The 15,952-nt window shown below is 50.6% G+C and overlaps 1 protein-coding gene across 10 annotated transcripts in view; it reads left to right on the top strand.

Annotated features, from left to right (window-relative positions):
- PACS2 (phosphofurin acidic cluster sorting protein 2) overlaps positions 1-13,897 on the top strand; it is a 78,749-nt gene extending 64,852 nt beyond the window's left edge. For all 10 annotated transcript variants that reach the window (XM_050306777.1, XM_050306772.1, XM_050306771.1 and 7 more), the window contains 5 exons: positions 1,779-1,821; positions 3,028-3,163; positions 5,228-5,454; positions 7,439-7,552; positions 8,511-13,897. In XM_050306777.1, the coding sequence (XP_050162734.1) occupies positions 1,779-1,821; positions 3,028-3,163; positions 5,228-5,454; positions 7,439-7,552; positions 8,511-8,629 (639 nt within the window). In that variant the 3' untranslated portion in view covers positions 8,630-13,897. The remainder of the gene's footprint in view (positions 1-1,778; positions 1,822-3,027; positions 3,164-5,227; positions 5,455-7,438; positions 7,553-8,510) is intronic.
- Positions 13,898-15,952: the final 2,055 nt, after the last annotated feature.

The raw sequence follows: 15,952 nt of genomic DNA, 5'->3' as shown, positions 1-15,952 counted from the left end.
GCTCTGAAGTGGTGGGAGTGGAGCCTCACAAGGGGCTGGGGGCAGGTGGAGAGGCTGCGTGGTCTGCACTGCGTTGTGCTGACAGTCGGTGTCCAGGAGAGTTAACAGGATGTGCCTCTTCCTGAAAGGAAGGGAGGCTGGCTGCTGACATGTTCCTGGATGGAAGCGTGTTGGAACTGCAGCGGCCTTGAGGGCCTCCCTGGATGGAGGGAAGGGAATGTGTTTGTGTTCCTCCCATGTGTCTGAACTCGAGCATCTTCAGTCAGCCAGCAAGGAGGAAAAGGCCAGAGAAGATTCCTGTCTGGCTTGCAGATTAAGGTGGCTGTGGGCAGCTTCCTGTGTTGCTTGTCTTGCCTAACTCTTCTGCCTTGCCTCCTCTTGCTCACAACCAGTTCAGACAGTCTCTGAAACATCCTCTTGGTGTTTAAAACATACAGCACAAATGACTGCTGGACTCCAGAGTCTGATTTGTTGCCCTTTGGACAGAGACTTGCCATCCTGAGCTGCAGCCTCTTTCTCCCAAGGCAGTAACGCCTCAGGGAGCCTCAGTACTCACTGCTGAGTTCATGATGGCTTTTCCAAGACTGGATCTGACAGAGAATCCACCAGAAAGCCTGACAGCTCTCCAAGATCAGCATACCTCTCCCCACCCTCAAAACTCTTCAAAATTTTCTGCTTATAATATGAAGTCCTTTTTTTTTTTTTTTTTTTTGATCCCATACCATAGAAATATTCTCTCCAGAGGTGCGGTCCAGACATGGTCATGTCTGAACTTAAGGACCTTCTATTTTCAAACTAAACAGATGGTGTGGCATCATTTCTTGTTCTAAAGCAGGTTTTATTGACTTGAACTCCCTTTGCAGCTCTTTTCCATTTGTCAACATTTACATAGGGTAGACATTAACCCTGGATACAGGTTTCTTAAGGACCTTAAGAAGGGTCTCTGCTGTGTTAAGAGGAATGATCCCTGTGCACCACAGCAGATGATCACTACAGAAGGTCCTTATTTTTGTATCACCAAGGGGCATTTTATCTTTCTAGGCATATTGTGTTCTTGGGAGCTTGTTTGTAGCATGTTCTGTTCCACAAGTTATCACCAGTGGCATTTATCATTAATCTTAATGTACTAGCTGGTGGTTGGCCACACACATTTGTACCCTCATTACTGTGTGATTTGGATCGTTCTGACCTGTCCATGTGGTAGTTTGTCCATATCTGCATCCAGAGGCTTTGCTAGGAGTTTTATCTTCTTTGCCTGCCACTTCCCTTGTTTAGAGCTTAGAAAACTCTGAGCAGAAACTGTACTTTATTGCTTCTGTGGTTTCCTAACAAACCCCAGCTATGCTGCGCCCTGGAAGTGGCCACACTTCAGCAGTGGAAACAACGTGTCTGTAATTAGCAGTGCTGAAGGGATATTTATGTATGTCCCTTTCTCCTCCCTGGCCCGTTCCCACAGGTGTCACAGGCACTGTAGTTGCCATAGCTTGGGGCTGATGGTGAACTGTTCAGTGTGTCAGGTCTGTAACAGCTCCATAGGGTCTCTGCTGTCCTTTGTATAGGTCAGGGAAGGGCTGTGAGCTGGTACTGCTTGTCTGGACACTGCTGGAACCTGCCCAGCTCTTAGAAGAGTCCACTTTTTCCACTTACTTCAGCTACTCTGACTGCAGGGACAGTGCCAAGGGACTGCTTAGGTTTGATGAGCTTAGGTTTGGGGTTGTGGGTTCCTGATGTTCAGGGGATTTGTGTTTCACAGAGCTCTTCTGTTTTGCCCCCTTTAGGTGGTGAAGGTTGGAATAGTGGAACAATCTTCTGCAACATCAGGTAATGAGCATCCTGTGTGCCTTCTGTATCCTACAGGTGGTGGGAGTCTGACTTCACAGGCTGAACAAGTTGTCCATTGCTGATGTTGTGGAGTGCTGTGAGGTGGAATTGGATTTTATTGGCTCCCAGTTCCACTGCTTTGACTCCCAGTGGCTTATCTGCAGAATGAGAGCCCTCTCAGTTGAGAGAGGCCATTTTTCTTGTTACTTTATAAGGAGCTTCAGGCCAGATGAAATTCCCACACTCTCATCCAGGGAAACTCCACTGACATTTGTGCAAACACCCCTTTTTCTCATGTCTTTTCAGTGGTATGGATTCACTGCTATGGTTGTTTGAGGTTCCTTCTCCAAAATGGGGAGGCAGTTCATCAGAAGTTCATGCCTGTCTCCCTACTCTGGGCTCAATTGCCAAATAAAATCAATCTCAGACATGTGCCTTACACTGGGCACTTCAGGATGGGCAAAATTTAGACCCTTTTATTTTTTAATGGGGCAGTGCAAGATGATTTAGACCATACTGCCTGCTTACACACATGGATATGGGGTAGTGCTGTTTTGTCAATGTGAATTTATTTTTTCCTCCTTCATGCACACTACCAGTCAGGATTATTGTTTCCCTCATCTGTTGGCATTGTTTCTTGTATTGCTTCACCGTTAAACCCAGATTCTTGTGGCCTGGGTTACACATAGGTTTGTGTGTGGGGGCAGCCCTTCTGTGGGTTACTCCTTGTGGCCACAGTGATCCCTCCATTCCAGAGGGCTGAAGTGAAGGGAATAATGCCTTGGTTGTTGTGGAGGGTGGAAGCAGATGGAATGGGGAGGTCCCAGTGATCAGCCCAGAGGTACTGCATTCTAAGAGTGCTGCTGCCCTGCAGTGGTTGCAGGGGGAGATTCCCATCAGAGATCAGTGGGCTGGGCTCTGACTGTGCAGGAGGCTTAAAATCAGCTGGGAGCAAACCCTAGGATAGCTGATGCCGCATGGGGAGCCCAGAGGAGTGTGAAAGTCTGTGCCTGCCTTGTACCCAAACATAGAAAGCCTGGTGGTTGAAGTGTGGAGGCCATCAAAACTGGTGGGCTGGCTGATCTCTGGATTGAGCTGTGAGCAAAACCTGTGCAGCAGCAGCGTGGGCAAGGAGACTGAGCTATCCTGGTGTGCGTGTGCTGGGCTGTGAGACAAACCCAAACAGTTTGATTTCCTTTTTTTAAGGTGACTCTGATGATGCAGCTCCCTCAAGCTCCAGTGTCCTTTCTTCTACCCCACCTTCTGTATCTCCTGCTGTGAAAGAAGCCTCCCCCACACCCCCTTCCTCACCATCTGTTACAGGCAGCTTCTCGTCCTCAAGGTAAACCATGTTTTGTCTCCTCACAGCCCCCTTGGCTGCTTATCTGGCATATGCATGAGAGAGAGTCTCTAAAGGAAAACCCATCTTCATCCTTAGCAAACACTCAAAGCTGTCACCTTTCCCCTTCACCTCTTTCGCCTCTGGAGTCACCATGTCCTTGCTGACTGACAAGGAGCTGGGGAGGGCAGGGGTTATCTCACACTCAGTGGGAAGGCTGCATGTCCCAAGGTCAGACACAGTGGGACTACAAGGGGCAGCCTTGTTTCTGCTAGTCTGGCAGAAACCCTGGTTCTGCTGAACCATTGTGGCAGCCATTTGGGTAGGTTTGTTATTTCCACATGCTGGTATTTTCTCTTTGACACTGGATTCTCTTGAGGACATATATAGTCAAAGAAATTACTGACCCTAATACATGTGGGAGCCAGTCTAATTCCTCATGATTCTCATGTTTTCAATGACTGGGTGAGTGTAAGGTCAGAGTGACTCTTGAAGGAGCTGACCCCTTTCTCTGTGAAGGGAGAGCTGGAAGTTGTGAGGTAACATAGTGGAACTGCAGTTGCCATTCATGTGTGTGCCTGAAAGTATATCAGAACTGCAAGGAGACTTCACCTATAGATAATATTAAAGTTCTGGCTTAGCTGAAATTTTTAGGGGTAAAGGGAGGAAACCCCTAGAAAACTGCCAGTAAAGGTTGCCCTGGCCAGACTGAAAGATGAAGCCACATGTTTAACAGGGAATGGAACATAAAATCCTGCTTGGGCATAGTGAACATTAGGATGCTTTGTCTTTACAACTGAGTTGAGAAATGTGATGCAAAGGAGTCTTTAAACTCAAAGCAGCATCTCCAAAGCGTCATCCTTAAAGAATCTCACTTCTGAATATTGCCCTGAGACTCTAAAACCTGGTTTTGTTGATCAAAGATGAACTCAGCCTCACCATCTGACTCTCAGCTGAATAAATGGCAAACAAAAGGAAGTGCTGAGAGGACTCTAATGATAGGATGTCCTTGTTTAACCTTGAGAGTTTCTTATTAGACAGGTGGTGCAGAGGGATGCATATTTCATTCAAGATCAGATTTATCTTCCTTAACAATTGCCATTTCTCAAACAGGGGACACGGACTGGTAGATAAATTTAGGTTTTTATCTAGTACTTGTGTATTATTCAACGCTGACTGTCACTGTGTAGGAAGAAGTATAGGCTGTCAGCCATAGGTCTGTTCCCTTGGGGTTAGGGAGCAAGAGGCAGGGGCAGGCAAGGGCTGGAATTTCCCAGGTTGCTCATCTTCCCTTTTCTGGCTCAAGAAAGGCTGGCAGTTTGTTTTGGTGATGCACAACTGTTACCACACAATACGCGGGAGTTTTCAACAGCGGAGCATATCCTGAAATCTGCCATTGTTTAGCAAGCATCACAGGACTGGCAGAGCATTTTTCCATCAGTGGAATTCCCCAGCAAGTGCAGGGTTTGGGGGGAGGCAGTTATCCCGTGCCACCTCCATAACAGGGACCTGGGGAGAGTAGAGATCCTGTTTTATTCTGAGCTGGAAAGGAAGCAGGTGGTGGCAGGAAGAGCTCAAGAACATAGGAGATGTAAGTAAGTCAGGTCTTTGCTCACCCCAGTTCAGAGTTGATTTTGGCAGTGCTGCACCTGGACAGAGTCACTCATCAGTGCTCAGGAGGCAGCGACAAGTGCTTACAGCCTCTTTTCCCTGCTCAAAAGACCAAGTGATCTGGGACACCTCAGGGGTTGCCTTTGCTGGCTGGGTCACTGAATTCCACATCGTGGAAGGAAGCTTTCCCACTGCTCACCCCATGACTGTGCAGCAGGTCAACTTCTCTTGGCTCAGTGCAGTTCTGTGCTGCCAAGCTGATGCCCCTGTGCAGTGTGATGCAGGCTGCATCTCTCAGGGAATTGCTGGGTCTCGCTGTGAAATGTTACTGCCTGATTTCCCGAAGAGCCAGGTGTTCATCCTTTGACCAGGAATGCCAGCCACTCTGAAAAAAAACACAGATGGGGGGAACTGCTGAGAGCTGTGAAGAAATTACCTTCTTCTCTTGTCTTCCAGCCAGGGCCTCGGTGCTGAGTTGATGGGCCTGCAGGTGGATTACTGGATTGCAGCTCCACCTGTGGATAGAAAGAGAGACCCGGAGAAGAAGGACCCCTCCACTACCAAAAACACACTGAAATGCACTTTCCGGTCCCTCCAGGTCAGCAGGTTGCCTGCCAGCGGGGAGATTGCCACCACTCCAACCATGTCCATGACTGTTGTGACAAAAGAGAAGAACAAAAAAGGTAAGGTGAAGGTGGGCACAGCACCTCTTTGCTGCTGCCCAAGGCCAAGAATGCAGTGCTGCTGTCCCTGTTCTGCTGCTTCAGGGCTGCTTGACTTGTCACTCCTGCATTACAGCACCTTGGTCATATTTTTATCCTCGAAATCCTAACTGTAGATGAGAAGTGACTACATAAGGTGATAGAGTTTGAAAGGGTGGTTCCTCTTTGTGCTGTAAAAAGGGGATGTGTTCACTCTTTCAGATGAACAGCTAAGATGGTATAGCCCAAAAGAGCAAAGGTGGGGGCAGAGTGCTGGAAACTTGGAGAGCTATGCTTACTGGGATGATATCCCCATCCTGTGAGCCTTCAGCTCAAAAGAGTCACAGAGAATAAAAAAGGCATGTAAGGAAAAAAAGAAAGGGGGAGGAGACAATAGCCCAGCAAGTACCACAGATTGTTGTGAGATGACAAAACAGGAGAACCCCCTGAACTGGAGTCTAGGACCTCCCACTCTCTCCCTGCACACACCCTCACTCTAGGACCAGTGGGGTGATCCAGAACCTGGAGCAGAGTCATATGGGAGTGGCTGAGGGAGCTGGGGGTGTTCAGCCTGGAGAAAAAGAGGCTCAGGGAGACTTTATCACTCTCTATCACTACCTGAAAGGAAGGTGGGGGTCAATCTCTTCTCCTAGGTAATGAGGGACAGGATAAGAGGAAATTGCCTTGGACTGTGCCAGGGGAGTCTTTGGGTATTAGGAAAAATTTCTTCACCAGAAGGATTGTCAAGCACTGAAACAGGCTGCCCAGGGCAGTGGTGGAGTCACCATCCCTGCATGCTTGGAGGTATTTAAAAGATGTGTAGATGTGGCACCTGGGGACATCGTTTAGTGGTCCAGTTGGCAGCGTTAGGTCAGCAGTTGGATTTGATGATCTTAGAGGTCTTTTCCAAATTAAATTCTATGACTCTTATGCTTTTGTGCAGAGTACTTTGTGGGTCAAAAGGAGGTAGAAGAGAAATGCTCCCAGTTCAAAGCCTCATGTTTAACTCTTTTCTTTTTTATTCTTCTTCTTAAACTCATGGCTTTGAGCTTATTTTCTCAAAACAAACTAACAAAAAAGGCATTTCAAAAGTTGTCAGTAATTCTGTATTTGTTCCTGGCCTTGGTAATGTGAAATATTTTTGAAACTGAGAACAGTTCTGTGGCAAAGTATTTTCAAGGAAGCAGCAAGGAAGTTCTGCTGCCAGTAGCTGTCCTTCACAAGATCTTCCTGCCTTTAGCCTAGGAGTCACTCCTGGTGGAAGCAGGGGTTTTGGGGGCACTGAGAGGAGGCTGACAGAGCTTCCTGGGCTGCAGGACATGGGTGCATAACTGTGAAGCCAGGTCAGTCCTGGGCCAACACAGATGTGGCACTGCTGGTACCAGAGCTGCCACCCATGATGGCACCCTTTGTGTCTGCTGATGGGAGAAGCAATCCTGAGACACTCCAAATATTGTTCCCTGGGGCTGGCCCAGCCTGCAGCAGAGGTGTTTAACACCACCAGCATTTGTGGAGCCAGTCTGTACATGTTTGGTCATGCATTTGGACAGTTCTTAGGGAACTGGACCCTTTTTTAGCTTCCCTTATGCCTTCCCTCTCCACCAGCTGCCCCCAGTTTGTAGCCCCTCCTGCTCTCCAGGTGTCTGTGCAGCCCAGCCCAGTTGGGTTGCAGTCAGTGCAGCAGACCTGCAGATGCAGATGTTTTCCCTGCATGGTGTCTCAGGGGCAGGAGGTGCCCTTTGGGGCCTGGGTTATGAGCTGGAAATGCGTCACACAGAGACACTTAGGGCTAAGATGCCCCTGTGCGTATGGGTGATAGTGCTTCAGCACTGACAGACTCCTGACAAGAAGAGAGGATCTTAAAATTTTCAGACATGAATATTTAAATGCAAAAACTCAAACAAGTGTCAGTGCAGCTCCTGTGAGTGGCATAGATTTACTGTGTGCTGGTTTATTTTTCTTCCAGTGATGTTTTTGCCCAAGAAAACAAAAGACAAGGAGGTTGAGTCAAAGAGCCAGTGTATTGAAGGAATCAGCAGGTTGATTTGCACAGCAAAACATCAGCAGAACATGCTGCGTGGTAAGTGCATGGCTTGCATCCCCTTAGGCTCTGGGATGAGGCTCAGATGATTGTCCTCCAGGCAGAGGGCTGACCTGGTGTCCTACCCTGTGCTCTGGTGCCATTGTAATGGGGGTGTTTCTGGGGAACAGGCTTGGATGTATCCAGCATGGGGGGATGCTTTAATAGGTCTGGGATGTGGGAAAATCCTCCCTTACCTATGAACTCCTCTGAATCAATGCTCTGGATGAGGACAAGGGCTGGACCAGGCTCCATTCCCCTCCCTTTCATTCTCCATTTCTCTTGCACAACTGTTACAAGTGTTGGTTGGTGGCAGCTGGTTGAGAGTGTGGCTGCTCCTCTGGGCAGGGCACTGGCACACAGACATGCCACAGCAGCAGCCATATATTCATCTGGCAAACAAACCTGAAGTGGCTGTCACTGGAACTGAGCATTCAGGATCAAAAATATCCCTGTAGCCTGTTCACTTGAGAATCTCCAACAGAGAGGGATCTGCCTGGGTCACCTCCTTAATCCTGGCCCAGTCTGAAGCTGGTGTGCGTGAGAGGTACTCACAGAACGTGTCACCCCTCTAAGACACGTGGATCTCTTGGTCAGAGTGGCAGTGAGGAGAGGCTGACGTTGATCTCTGTAAGAGTGCGTTTGCCCAGAAAAGAAAATGAAGTGTGTTTTGGAAATCTGAGCAATCGGATCAGATGACACTGAAATCAGCAGTGTGGGGAGCTCTGGTGTCAGTGAGCAATTCTGGAACAACAATCTGAGCTGTTCTCCCTAAACTTGGTCTACTCCTGAGCCTTTCTTCCCCTGCGTGTGCAGCTGGGTGGGGTAGTCAGGCAGAGCAGTGCATGGCCAGGCCTCCCTCTGCTGACTGCAGGGAGATTTCCAGCAAAGCTGCTCCAGGTTGGCCACTTCCCCTCTGTATTTTCTAACTCTCCTCTCTTTTTGCCCTCCCTTGCAGTCCTGATCGATGGGGTGGAGTGGAACGATGTCAAGTTCTTTCAGCTGGCAGCACAGTGGTCCTCCCACGTCAAGCACTTTCCCATCTGCATATTTGGACACTCCAAATCTAACTTCTAGCTGTGCTCGGCGGAGGGACCTTCTACCTGTCCCAGGGACTGCACACCAGGAGCCAGGAACTGCGTGCCAACTCTGACTCGCGTCGCTCTGCCCTCTCCTGCAGAATTAATTACAGATGTGCTTGGATTACTTTTGAATTACTTTTTTCTATTAACTCTTAAGTTTACTACAAGGGAAGGAAACCCCTTTAAACAAAGGCAAAAAAACCCAGTCTTAAATATAGATGTGCTGACAACATGAAGTCGTGGGGGAGTTGGCAGGAGCAGGCAACCTGCCCAAGAACACCTACCACTTACAAGCAGATAGCTGAATAACTGCACTGCTTATTAACCTGAGACCTCATTGGTGTGAGTGGGCTGGGGGAGCCGTGGATCAGCTCAAACGGATTTTGCAGAAGATCATGTGTGTTACTGTACATTTGGCCCCCTCCCTCTATATTTCTAGGAGAAAAGGGTGGCCGGTCTGTCTTCCTGCTGCCAAAGGATGGGAGATCAGCGAGTCTGGAGGGAGTTCAACAGTCCAGTTTGGAAAACAAACCACTTGCATAGCTAGAGAGGTCTGGAGAGGGGATCCCCTTTGGAGCATGGAGCCTGCCATGGGGACAGGCAGGTGTTTGTGCTGACATGATGCCTGAGGAGGGTTGGGCAGGAACAGGAATTAGGGAAACACTAAGAAGAAAGAAACTCCAGTGTCCCAGGTCTGTGACAATGACCAAACCAAACCAGTCACCATGTCCCCACAGCTGGCTGTGCTGCAGAGGGACACCATGTCAGTGGGGTCGCTGCTATTTACATACTCACACCAATTATTTACCCGTCAATAAAACCTCGTCCAGCCTCTAAAGGGAAAGGATTTTTTTTAACAGCTGCAGATTTTTTTTAATGCTTTCTAAAAAAAATAAAATAAAATAAAAAATAACAGGAAAAAAATTAATTTGCCAAAAAAAAAAAAAAAAAAGAAAAAAACAAACCCAGGAAGATGAGCCGTTGTCTGTGGAGTGATAGATCACTGTAGTGGCTGGACTGGGAGCCAGCCAGGCGCTCTGCGTGTCCAGCTGCCTTCCTGTCCATCTGTCCAACTGCACACAGGAGGTAGCGTGGGATGCTCTGTCTGCTGCCTGCGTGTCCTGCCCTGACCACACTGTGCTCCCTGGAGCCTGCTGCCATCTCCCTCCTGCACTGCCCCGCCTGGCTTCAGGACCCTTGTCCTCCAACACTCAGGATCTCTCCTCATGGGAACTGGAAGGAATGTAACAGAAATGAAGGGTGCTCAGGGCAGGCAGCCTCCTGTGGGCTTCTCTGGAGATGGACATTGTCCTTAACTTCTGCTTCCTGAATATTCTTCCCCACAAATGTTTCTCGGTAGATCACATCCTTTCCCCAGCAGGATATGCTTTCTCTCTGGCACGGCTTTGCCCATGGGTTGAGGCTTTGTGAGGGGTTTCAGCCCCAGGGTGCACAATGGAAGCTGTCGTTGGGATGTGAGGGAGGATGAAGCCAGACAGGTTTTCTGTCCACTTTGATCAGCAAGATGTCCTGTGAGATGGAGGACTGAGATTTTAGGGTATCTGTTGGCTTGGCTCTGGCTGCACTGATGTTCAGTTTGTACACCTTGTTGCTGCCAGGGATGCTCTTACAAGGAGACAGCAGGACAAAGGTGCTGCAGATTGGGCCTTTTGCTCTCCAGGCTTCCCACAGCTTGCCTGGGAGCAGGTGGCAGGTGGGATTTGGAGAGCAGAGTGTCCTTGTTGTGTGGAAGAACAGACGTCTCTGGCTTTTCAGGGTAAGAGCCTGAAATTTCTGATGGGTCCTTTTAGGTCCTACCCCTGTGGACAGGCCAGCTCTGGGAACATTTCCAGAAGGCACTTTCTGAGAGCAGTAATGCTTTTGAACCTTTTCTCTCTCTCTCTTTTTTTTTTTTTTTTTTTTTGTCTGATCCCCTACCTTTGGGTTTTTAAAGGCTTGGGGCACCCGCTTTGTGCTGCGCAGCTCTGTGCAGGGCCCACGCGGGTTCTTTTGGGCAGGGCAGTGGTGGTGTGCTCTGATGGGCCTTCTGCTGATGGGGAGTGAGGAGTTACGAGGTGAGAGCTGCATCTAGTGCCTGGCAGAGCTCACAGCATGGGCTTCTTCACCGACTGATTTCACAAAACCCTTTCCCAGCCCAAGTGCAACCTACTTGGCCAGGGGCTGGGTATTCCCTTCAAACCACGCAGGGGAGGAGGATACGGTCTCCTGCCCGGTGACAGGCTGCTGGGTAGGACAGATTGTCTAGCTGCAATACTCTGTGCCACAGGCAGGTCTGCCTGCTGGCTCTTGGCTGTGGCAGAAGTTTGGCTGTAGTTGGGATCTGTCACGTCCCTCAGTTCACGTGTTTTTGGTTGACCTGAACTGGTGCTCCGGGACTGTATAGCATTGCCTAGCAGCGGCAGCATGGCATATAAGCACATCACTTCTTTATCTTTATTGAGGCTGCTGCATCAGGAAAAGCTTTGTAAAGGAAATCAGTCAGTTTGTGATTTCTTCCTCAAGTCTCACGCTGGTGTGACAAGAGCCATTGGGCTGGGTTCCAGCGTTGGGAGCCACACGCAGCCCGGGCAGCTCTGCTGGAGTGTGTTACTGCTGCAGAGCTGGGGTGGACTGACTGCAATAACTTTGTTTACTGGAGGTGAGGGGAGAACCATCACTGTGCTCCTCTTTGTATTTCAACCTACTGTAAAGAAAAAACCATGGTAGCTAGGACAGGATTTCCAGGGTCCTGCCTATCAAATGTGTGTTGCCCTGCTGTACTCTCTGTGTGTGTGTGTTTGTACGTGTGAGAGAAACACTTCTGCTTGTTGCATTTCATGTTGGTTTGTGTTTTGGTCTAACTTTATACAAGCAAATTCATTGGGAAACTTTCCATACACCTGAGGGCTTGAGTCTCTGCCGGGTTTCTCCCCTGTGGAATGCTGTTGTTGCTGTGAAATGCATCTTCCATGCAAGAAAACATCCTGAAGTCTCAACCTTGTCATCCCAGAGGGAGTCCAGCAGTAGCAGGCTGGGCTTGCCTAGGGGCAGCTGTGTGCCCAGGGTGTGAATGTGGTGTTTCCTGGCCCTGGAGGCAAGGGCTGGCCGTGAAGATTTGGTGGTGCAGCTCAGATCAGGCTGTTGTGCCCCTGTTGTTTCTCCTTGTATCGTGTGGAGCCACTTTGTGCAGCTGTTTCTGTCCCTTAATGGAAGAGGAACAGATTTCTATCTCTAAGGAAACTGTCAAAGCATGTATGTGGCTCAGACCTTTTTGGGAAGGGGCTTTGCACCTGGTGACACGAATGAGTGACTGACCTCAGGTCTCCCACCCTCCCAGCTTCCCCAACAGTTTCTGGGGGGACCCTGCCGGGAACAAGCCCCACCAACCAGAGGGATCCCTGCTGCAGAAGGAGAGAAAGCTGCTGGGGCAGCAATGGGCCTGTCCCCCGCAGAGCTGTGCCAGCCTGTGGGGTTGGGTGATTACAAGTCGGTGAGTGCAGAAGGATGGCTTAGAGCCGAGACAGCACCACTCTGCCTTTGGCTCTCTAGAGTTTGGGTGGGGAAGGTACATCTAAAATGAAGAAAGGCAGTGGGGTTGTCTCCCAAGTCGGACTGGCTTTTGAGCTGTGCGGTCTGACAGCGAAGGCAGGAGCTGGGGTGGGCAGCATCTGAGTGGATCTCCAGAAGGGAGGTCCTCTGAAAGCAGTGTCCGTTCCCTGGTGTCCTTGTTCCTTTGTGTCCCAGAGCTTGCCCCTGCTCCCTGTGGAGCTTTTCTCTCCAGCTCCTCTGGCTGTGGCTTCTCAAAGCAGCCGGTTTCTTTTCCAGCTGCAGTTGGAGAAGGCCCCCGCCTTGCTCGGAGGTGAGCTCTCGGGAGCGGGCTCACTGCCGCGCCGAGCTGCGTGACGCTGACCTACTTTAACAGCACTGGCAAGGAGATGAAAGATGGCAGGGTTTTGTGGCATTGTGTTGCACCTTGAGTGCTTCCTGGTTTTCTGGCTTAAGTTTCCTGGAGACAAAGGCTGGGCTTCAGCCCTGCCAGCGCTCAAGCAGGGCTGGCTCTCCTGTGGCGCTGGTGATGTCGTGGACATCTTGGGCGGTTGTTTTAGCTCAGTGCTGCAGTTCCCATCCAGTTCAATTGTTACCATTTACACTGCAGTGGTAACTGCAGAGTTCTCCTTAATTACACATGAGTTTGGGGAGAGCCATGGTCTCTTTGGCTGTGTTTTGCTGCTTTAATTAGAACACAAGATAAAGCTTGTGGCTTTATCCTGCAGAGAGGGCAGGGGTAGGTGGCTGGGAGGTTTCTGGGGCTGAGGAGATGTGCCTGTTTGCTTTCCATCATCAAATTCAGCCAAAAACTACACTGCCCTGTGCTTAACCTGCGATTGCAGCACAGGTCCTGTTGTGTTTCTCACCAGCAGTGTGAGCTGGAGAGAGCACAGCAGAGCCAGGGCAGAGGGCATTGCATCTGGTATTTCCAAGTTAAAGAAGAAAATCCTGTCAAAAGGCAGCAGAGCTGGTGGCCTTCTCCTGCTGCTTGGTGTGCTGAGGGGATTGGAGAGGCTGGGATTAGGACAGTCCTGCCATGCAGTGGTAATGGACTGGGGGTCCTGGAGCTTTCTTGAAGCAAGGTAGGGTGCAATGCCTCTGTCGCCTTCGGCGTGGGCGGTCTCGATCTCAGCTGATGGCTGTATGGTAGTGTTTAGTGTATCATCTGGGCTTACCTGGCAGGAAAGGGCCAGAAATGAGCACCTGCAGGTTTCCTGGAGCCTCTTCAGCAGTGTTGCCATGGGAGATGTTCCTGGCAGGGCTGGCTCCTGCAGGATCACTTGGGTGCTTTGGGACAGACTGGGACGAAAGGGGATGTGCCACTTGCAAAGCAGCAGGTCACTGGCTTCCTTAAGGAAGAGCACCAGTTTGGGGCCACATCCAGGAAGCTGCTGCTTGGCTCCTTGGCCGGAGAGCTGCCAGGGTGCATTGCCTGCCCGGCTGTGTGTATGTGGTGGCTGTGGGGAAGCGCCCTGTGAGCACAGTTCCTGGGGCTGCGTGCCGCCAGGCTTGTCCAGACCAGGACATTACCACTTTGTAGATTCTCGAGTTGTCCATCTGTTTCATTGTTGTATTGTTTGGGTTCTAGGGTTGTTTTTTATGAAGACAGATTACATGTAAATAGCCTTTTTTGGAACAAACTGCAATGTGCTCGACCTCGTCAACTATTTTATGGTACTAATGCAACACTAATAAAACTGGACATGAAAGCACACACCCGTCCCCTGAGTCATCTCTCAGCAGGGGCTGCTCTGGCATGACTGGGGCAGTTGTCCTCAGCAGGAAACAGCAGCATGACTTTCTGGCGTGGGGGGATCTCTTGTGTTACTTATCCAGCTGCCCGGCAGCACTTCCAGGGCAGAGCTGGTGGCTTGGCACGTCCTGCCCAGCACTGAGCTCTCCTGTAGTTTTTGCAGCCCTGTTGCCCTCTCCACTGTCCCTGCTGCCTCCTTTCCCTGCAGCTCCTGGATCTGACAGCCCTCTCTACAGCCAGTCCTCACCTCCTCGCAGCAACAAGGGACCAGGCTGGTGCCAGTTTGTGGTCTGGGGGCTGTGTTGGAGGGACACAGTGGTGTTTGGGTATGAAGAAGGGGGCATCTCAGTGGGAGAAGATTGAGGCTGGGGTAGCCTGAAGCTGTGCGTGCTCCTGGGAGCACCGTGGGAGAGGGACTGCCATGTATGACACTCCAAATACCTAGGCTCAGTGCTGGGCAGTCAGGAGGTGGAGAGAAGAAGGAAAAAGAAGAGCTAAGCAGCTGTTTTGAGGCAGGAAGGTGAAGAAATTTTGGGAAATGGGCCCATGGTCTCTAGTATACAGCATGTTGAAGGCAGTGGGGAGGATGCCAAGCTGGAGCAGCCTGCATCCCTGTGCTCCCCTGACCGAGGGTGAGGGGTGGAGGAGCGGCTGCTGACAGAGCAAGGAGCTGGGGTGAAGGGAGCCCTTCGCAGTGGGCCAGGCTGCTCTCAAAGCACTCAGGTCTCAGTAGATGTCCTAGCCCCTCTGGGTGGCTTGGCCAAGTGCAGGCACATTTATGACCCGAGCCCTTTGCTGGAGGAGGGGACACAACTCTCACCCTGGTGGCACAGAGCAGGCATTGGATCATTCCAGGCAGAAGGAAGGCTGGTAGTTCAGGAGAGGGCAAATTCAGGACTCTTGAGTGCAGAAACAGCACCAAAAGCCACAGAGAGAGCGTGGCTGCTGGTGAGATGGGGGGAGCACTGTGGGGCAGCTTGTGGAGACAAGTGTGCTGAAGGCTGTTTTGGCTGTGTATTTTTTGCACAGGTTTAACTATAAACTTGCACTGAGGGCCCAGCTGTGTGAAAGAGGCACATCCTGAGCTTCACCTTTTAGAGTCCACAGAGGAGCCCATCTCAGTATGGGAAGGAGAGTGCAAATGGAGGGGACTGAGGTGATGGGAAGGCTCATGTACTGGCAGGGGAAGCAGAGGATCAGCCCCACACACACCAAGCCAAATGCCCTGGTGGGGCTGCTGTCCTGTTGTTCAGAAGGGAGGAGAATGAAATGAGGGCTGGGTGGAGCAAGGATGGCTCAAGGCCAGGGTGTGCCAGGTCGAATGCAATGGGCCTAGAGAGGGGCAGACCAATTTCTGCCAGGAAACCCCAGACTGGGCTCTCAAAGCACCAGTGTTCTTTTGCAGGTCTAGCCCTTTCTCAGGGGATGTGCACCCTCAGTGCCACAGAAGAGGTGTCAAACAAAAGTGATGCCCTGTCAGGATTCACCAAAAGCCTTCTGGGAGGATGGGGTTTGCCACAGTGAGAGTCAGTGGCACCCATGGGAGTGAGGTTTGGCGGTGGCAGACGAGGCGTTGCAAGAGCCTGCTCCTTCCCAGGCTGCAGCCACCAGCACCAGCTCACCTCCCTCCCACTGCATAACACCCCGGCTGTGGCCACAGCTGTTGCTTAACCTGGAAGAGGAACAGCAGGGAAGTTCTGACACGTTTTTGCTGCTGTCGTTTAAAGCACAATTTAGCATCTGGAAAAAGCAGTGAGAACCACGTGACCCTCCGCTTCTTCATGTGCAACTACCGAGTGCCCTGTGATGCGATTTGTAAATATTTATTCTGGATAATTTTTGTGTGTCCTACTGGATTATTTTTTGCTCTGCTTAATGGTTGCTGAAGCAGCCTGGGGAGAGCCAGCCCTCATGTCCTGGGGTGTGCTCGGTGCCTGTGCCGGCACGCGCTTCCCTGGCTGGCTCAGAAAGGAGGAAATATCACGGTGGTGCTCCCTGGCGCATTGACCTTTTTTG

Source organism: Myiozetetes cayanensis, unplaced genomic scaffold, assembly GCF_022539395.1.
Source record: "Myiozetetes cayanensis isolate MyiCay16 unplaced genomic scaffold, myiCay2020 scf12, whole genome shotgun sequence".
In the NCBI taxonomy this organism is placed as follows: domain Eukaryota; kingdom Metazoa; phylum Chordata; class Aves; order Passeriformes; family Tyrannidae; genus Myiozetetes; species Myiozetetes cayanensis.
The sequence above is the reverse complement of the archived record's forward strand: the minus strand, read 5'-3'. Positions and strand labels throughout refer to the sequence as shown.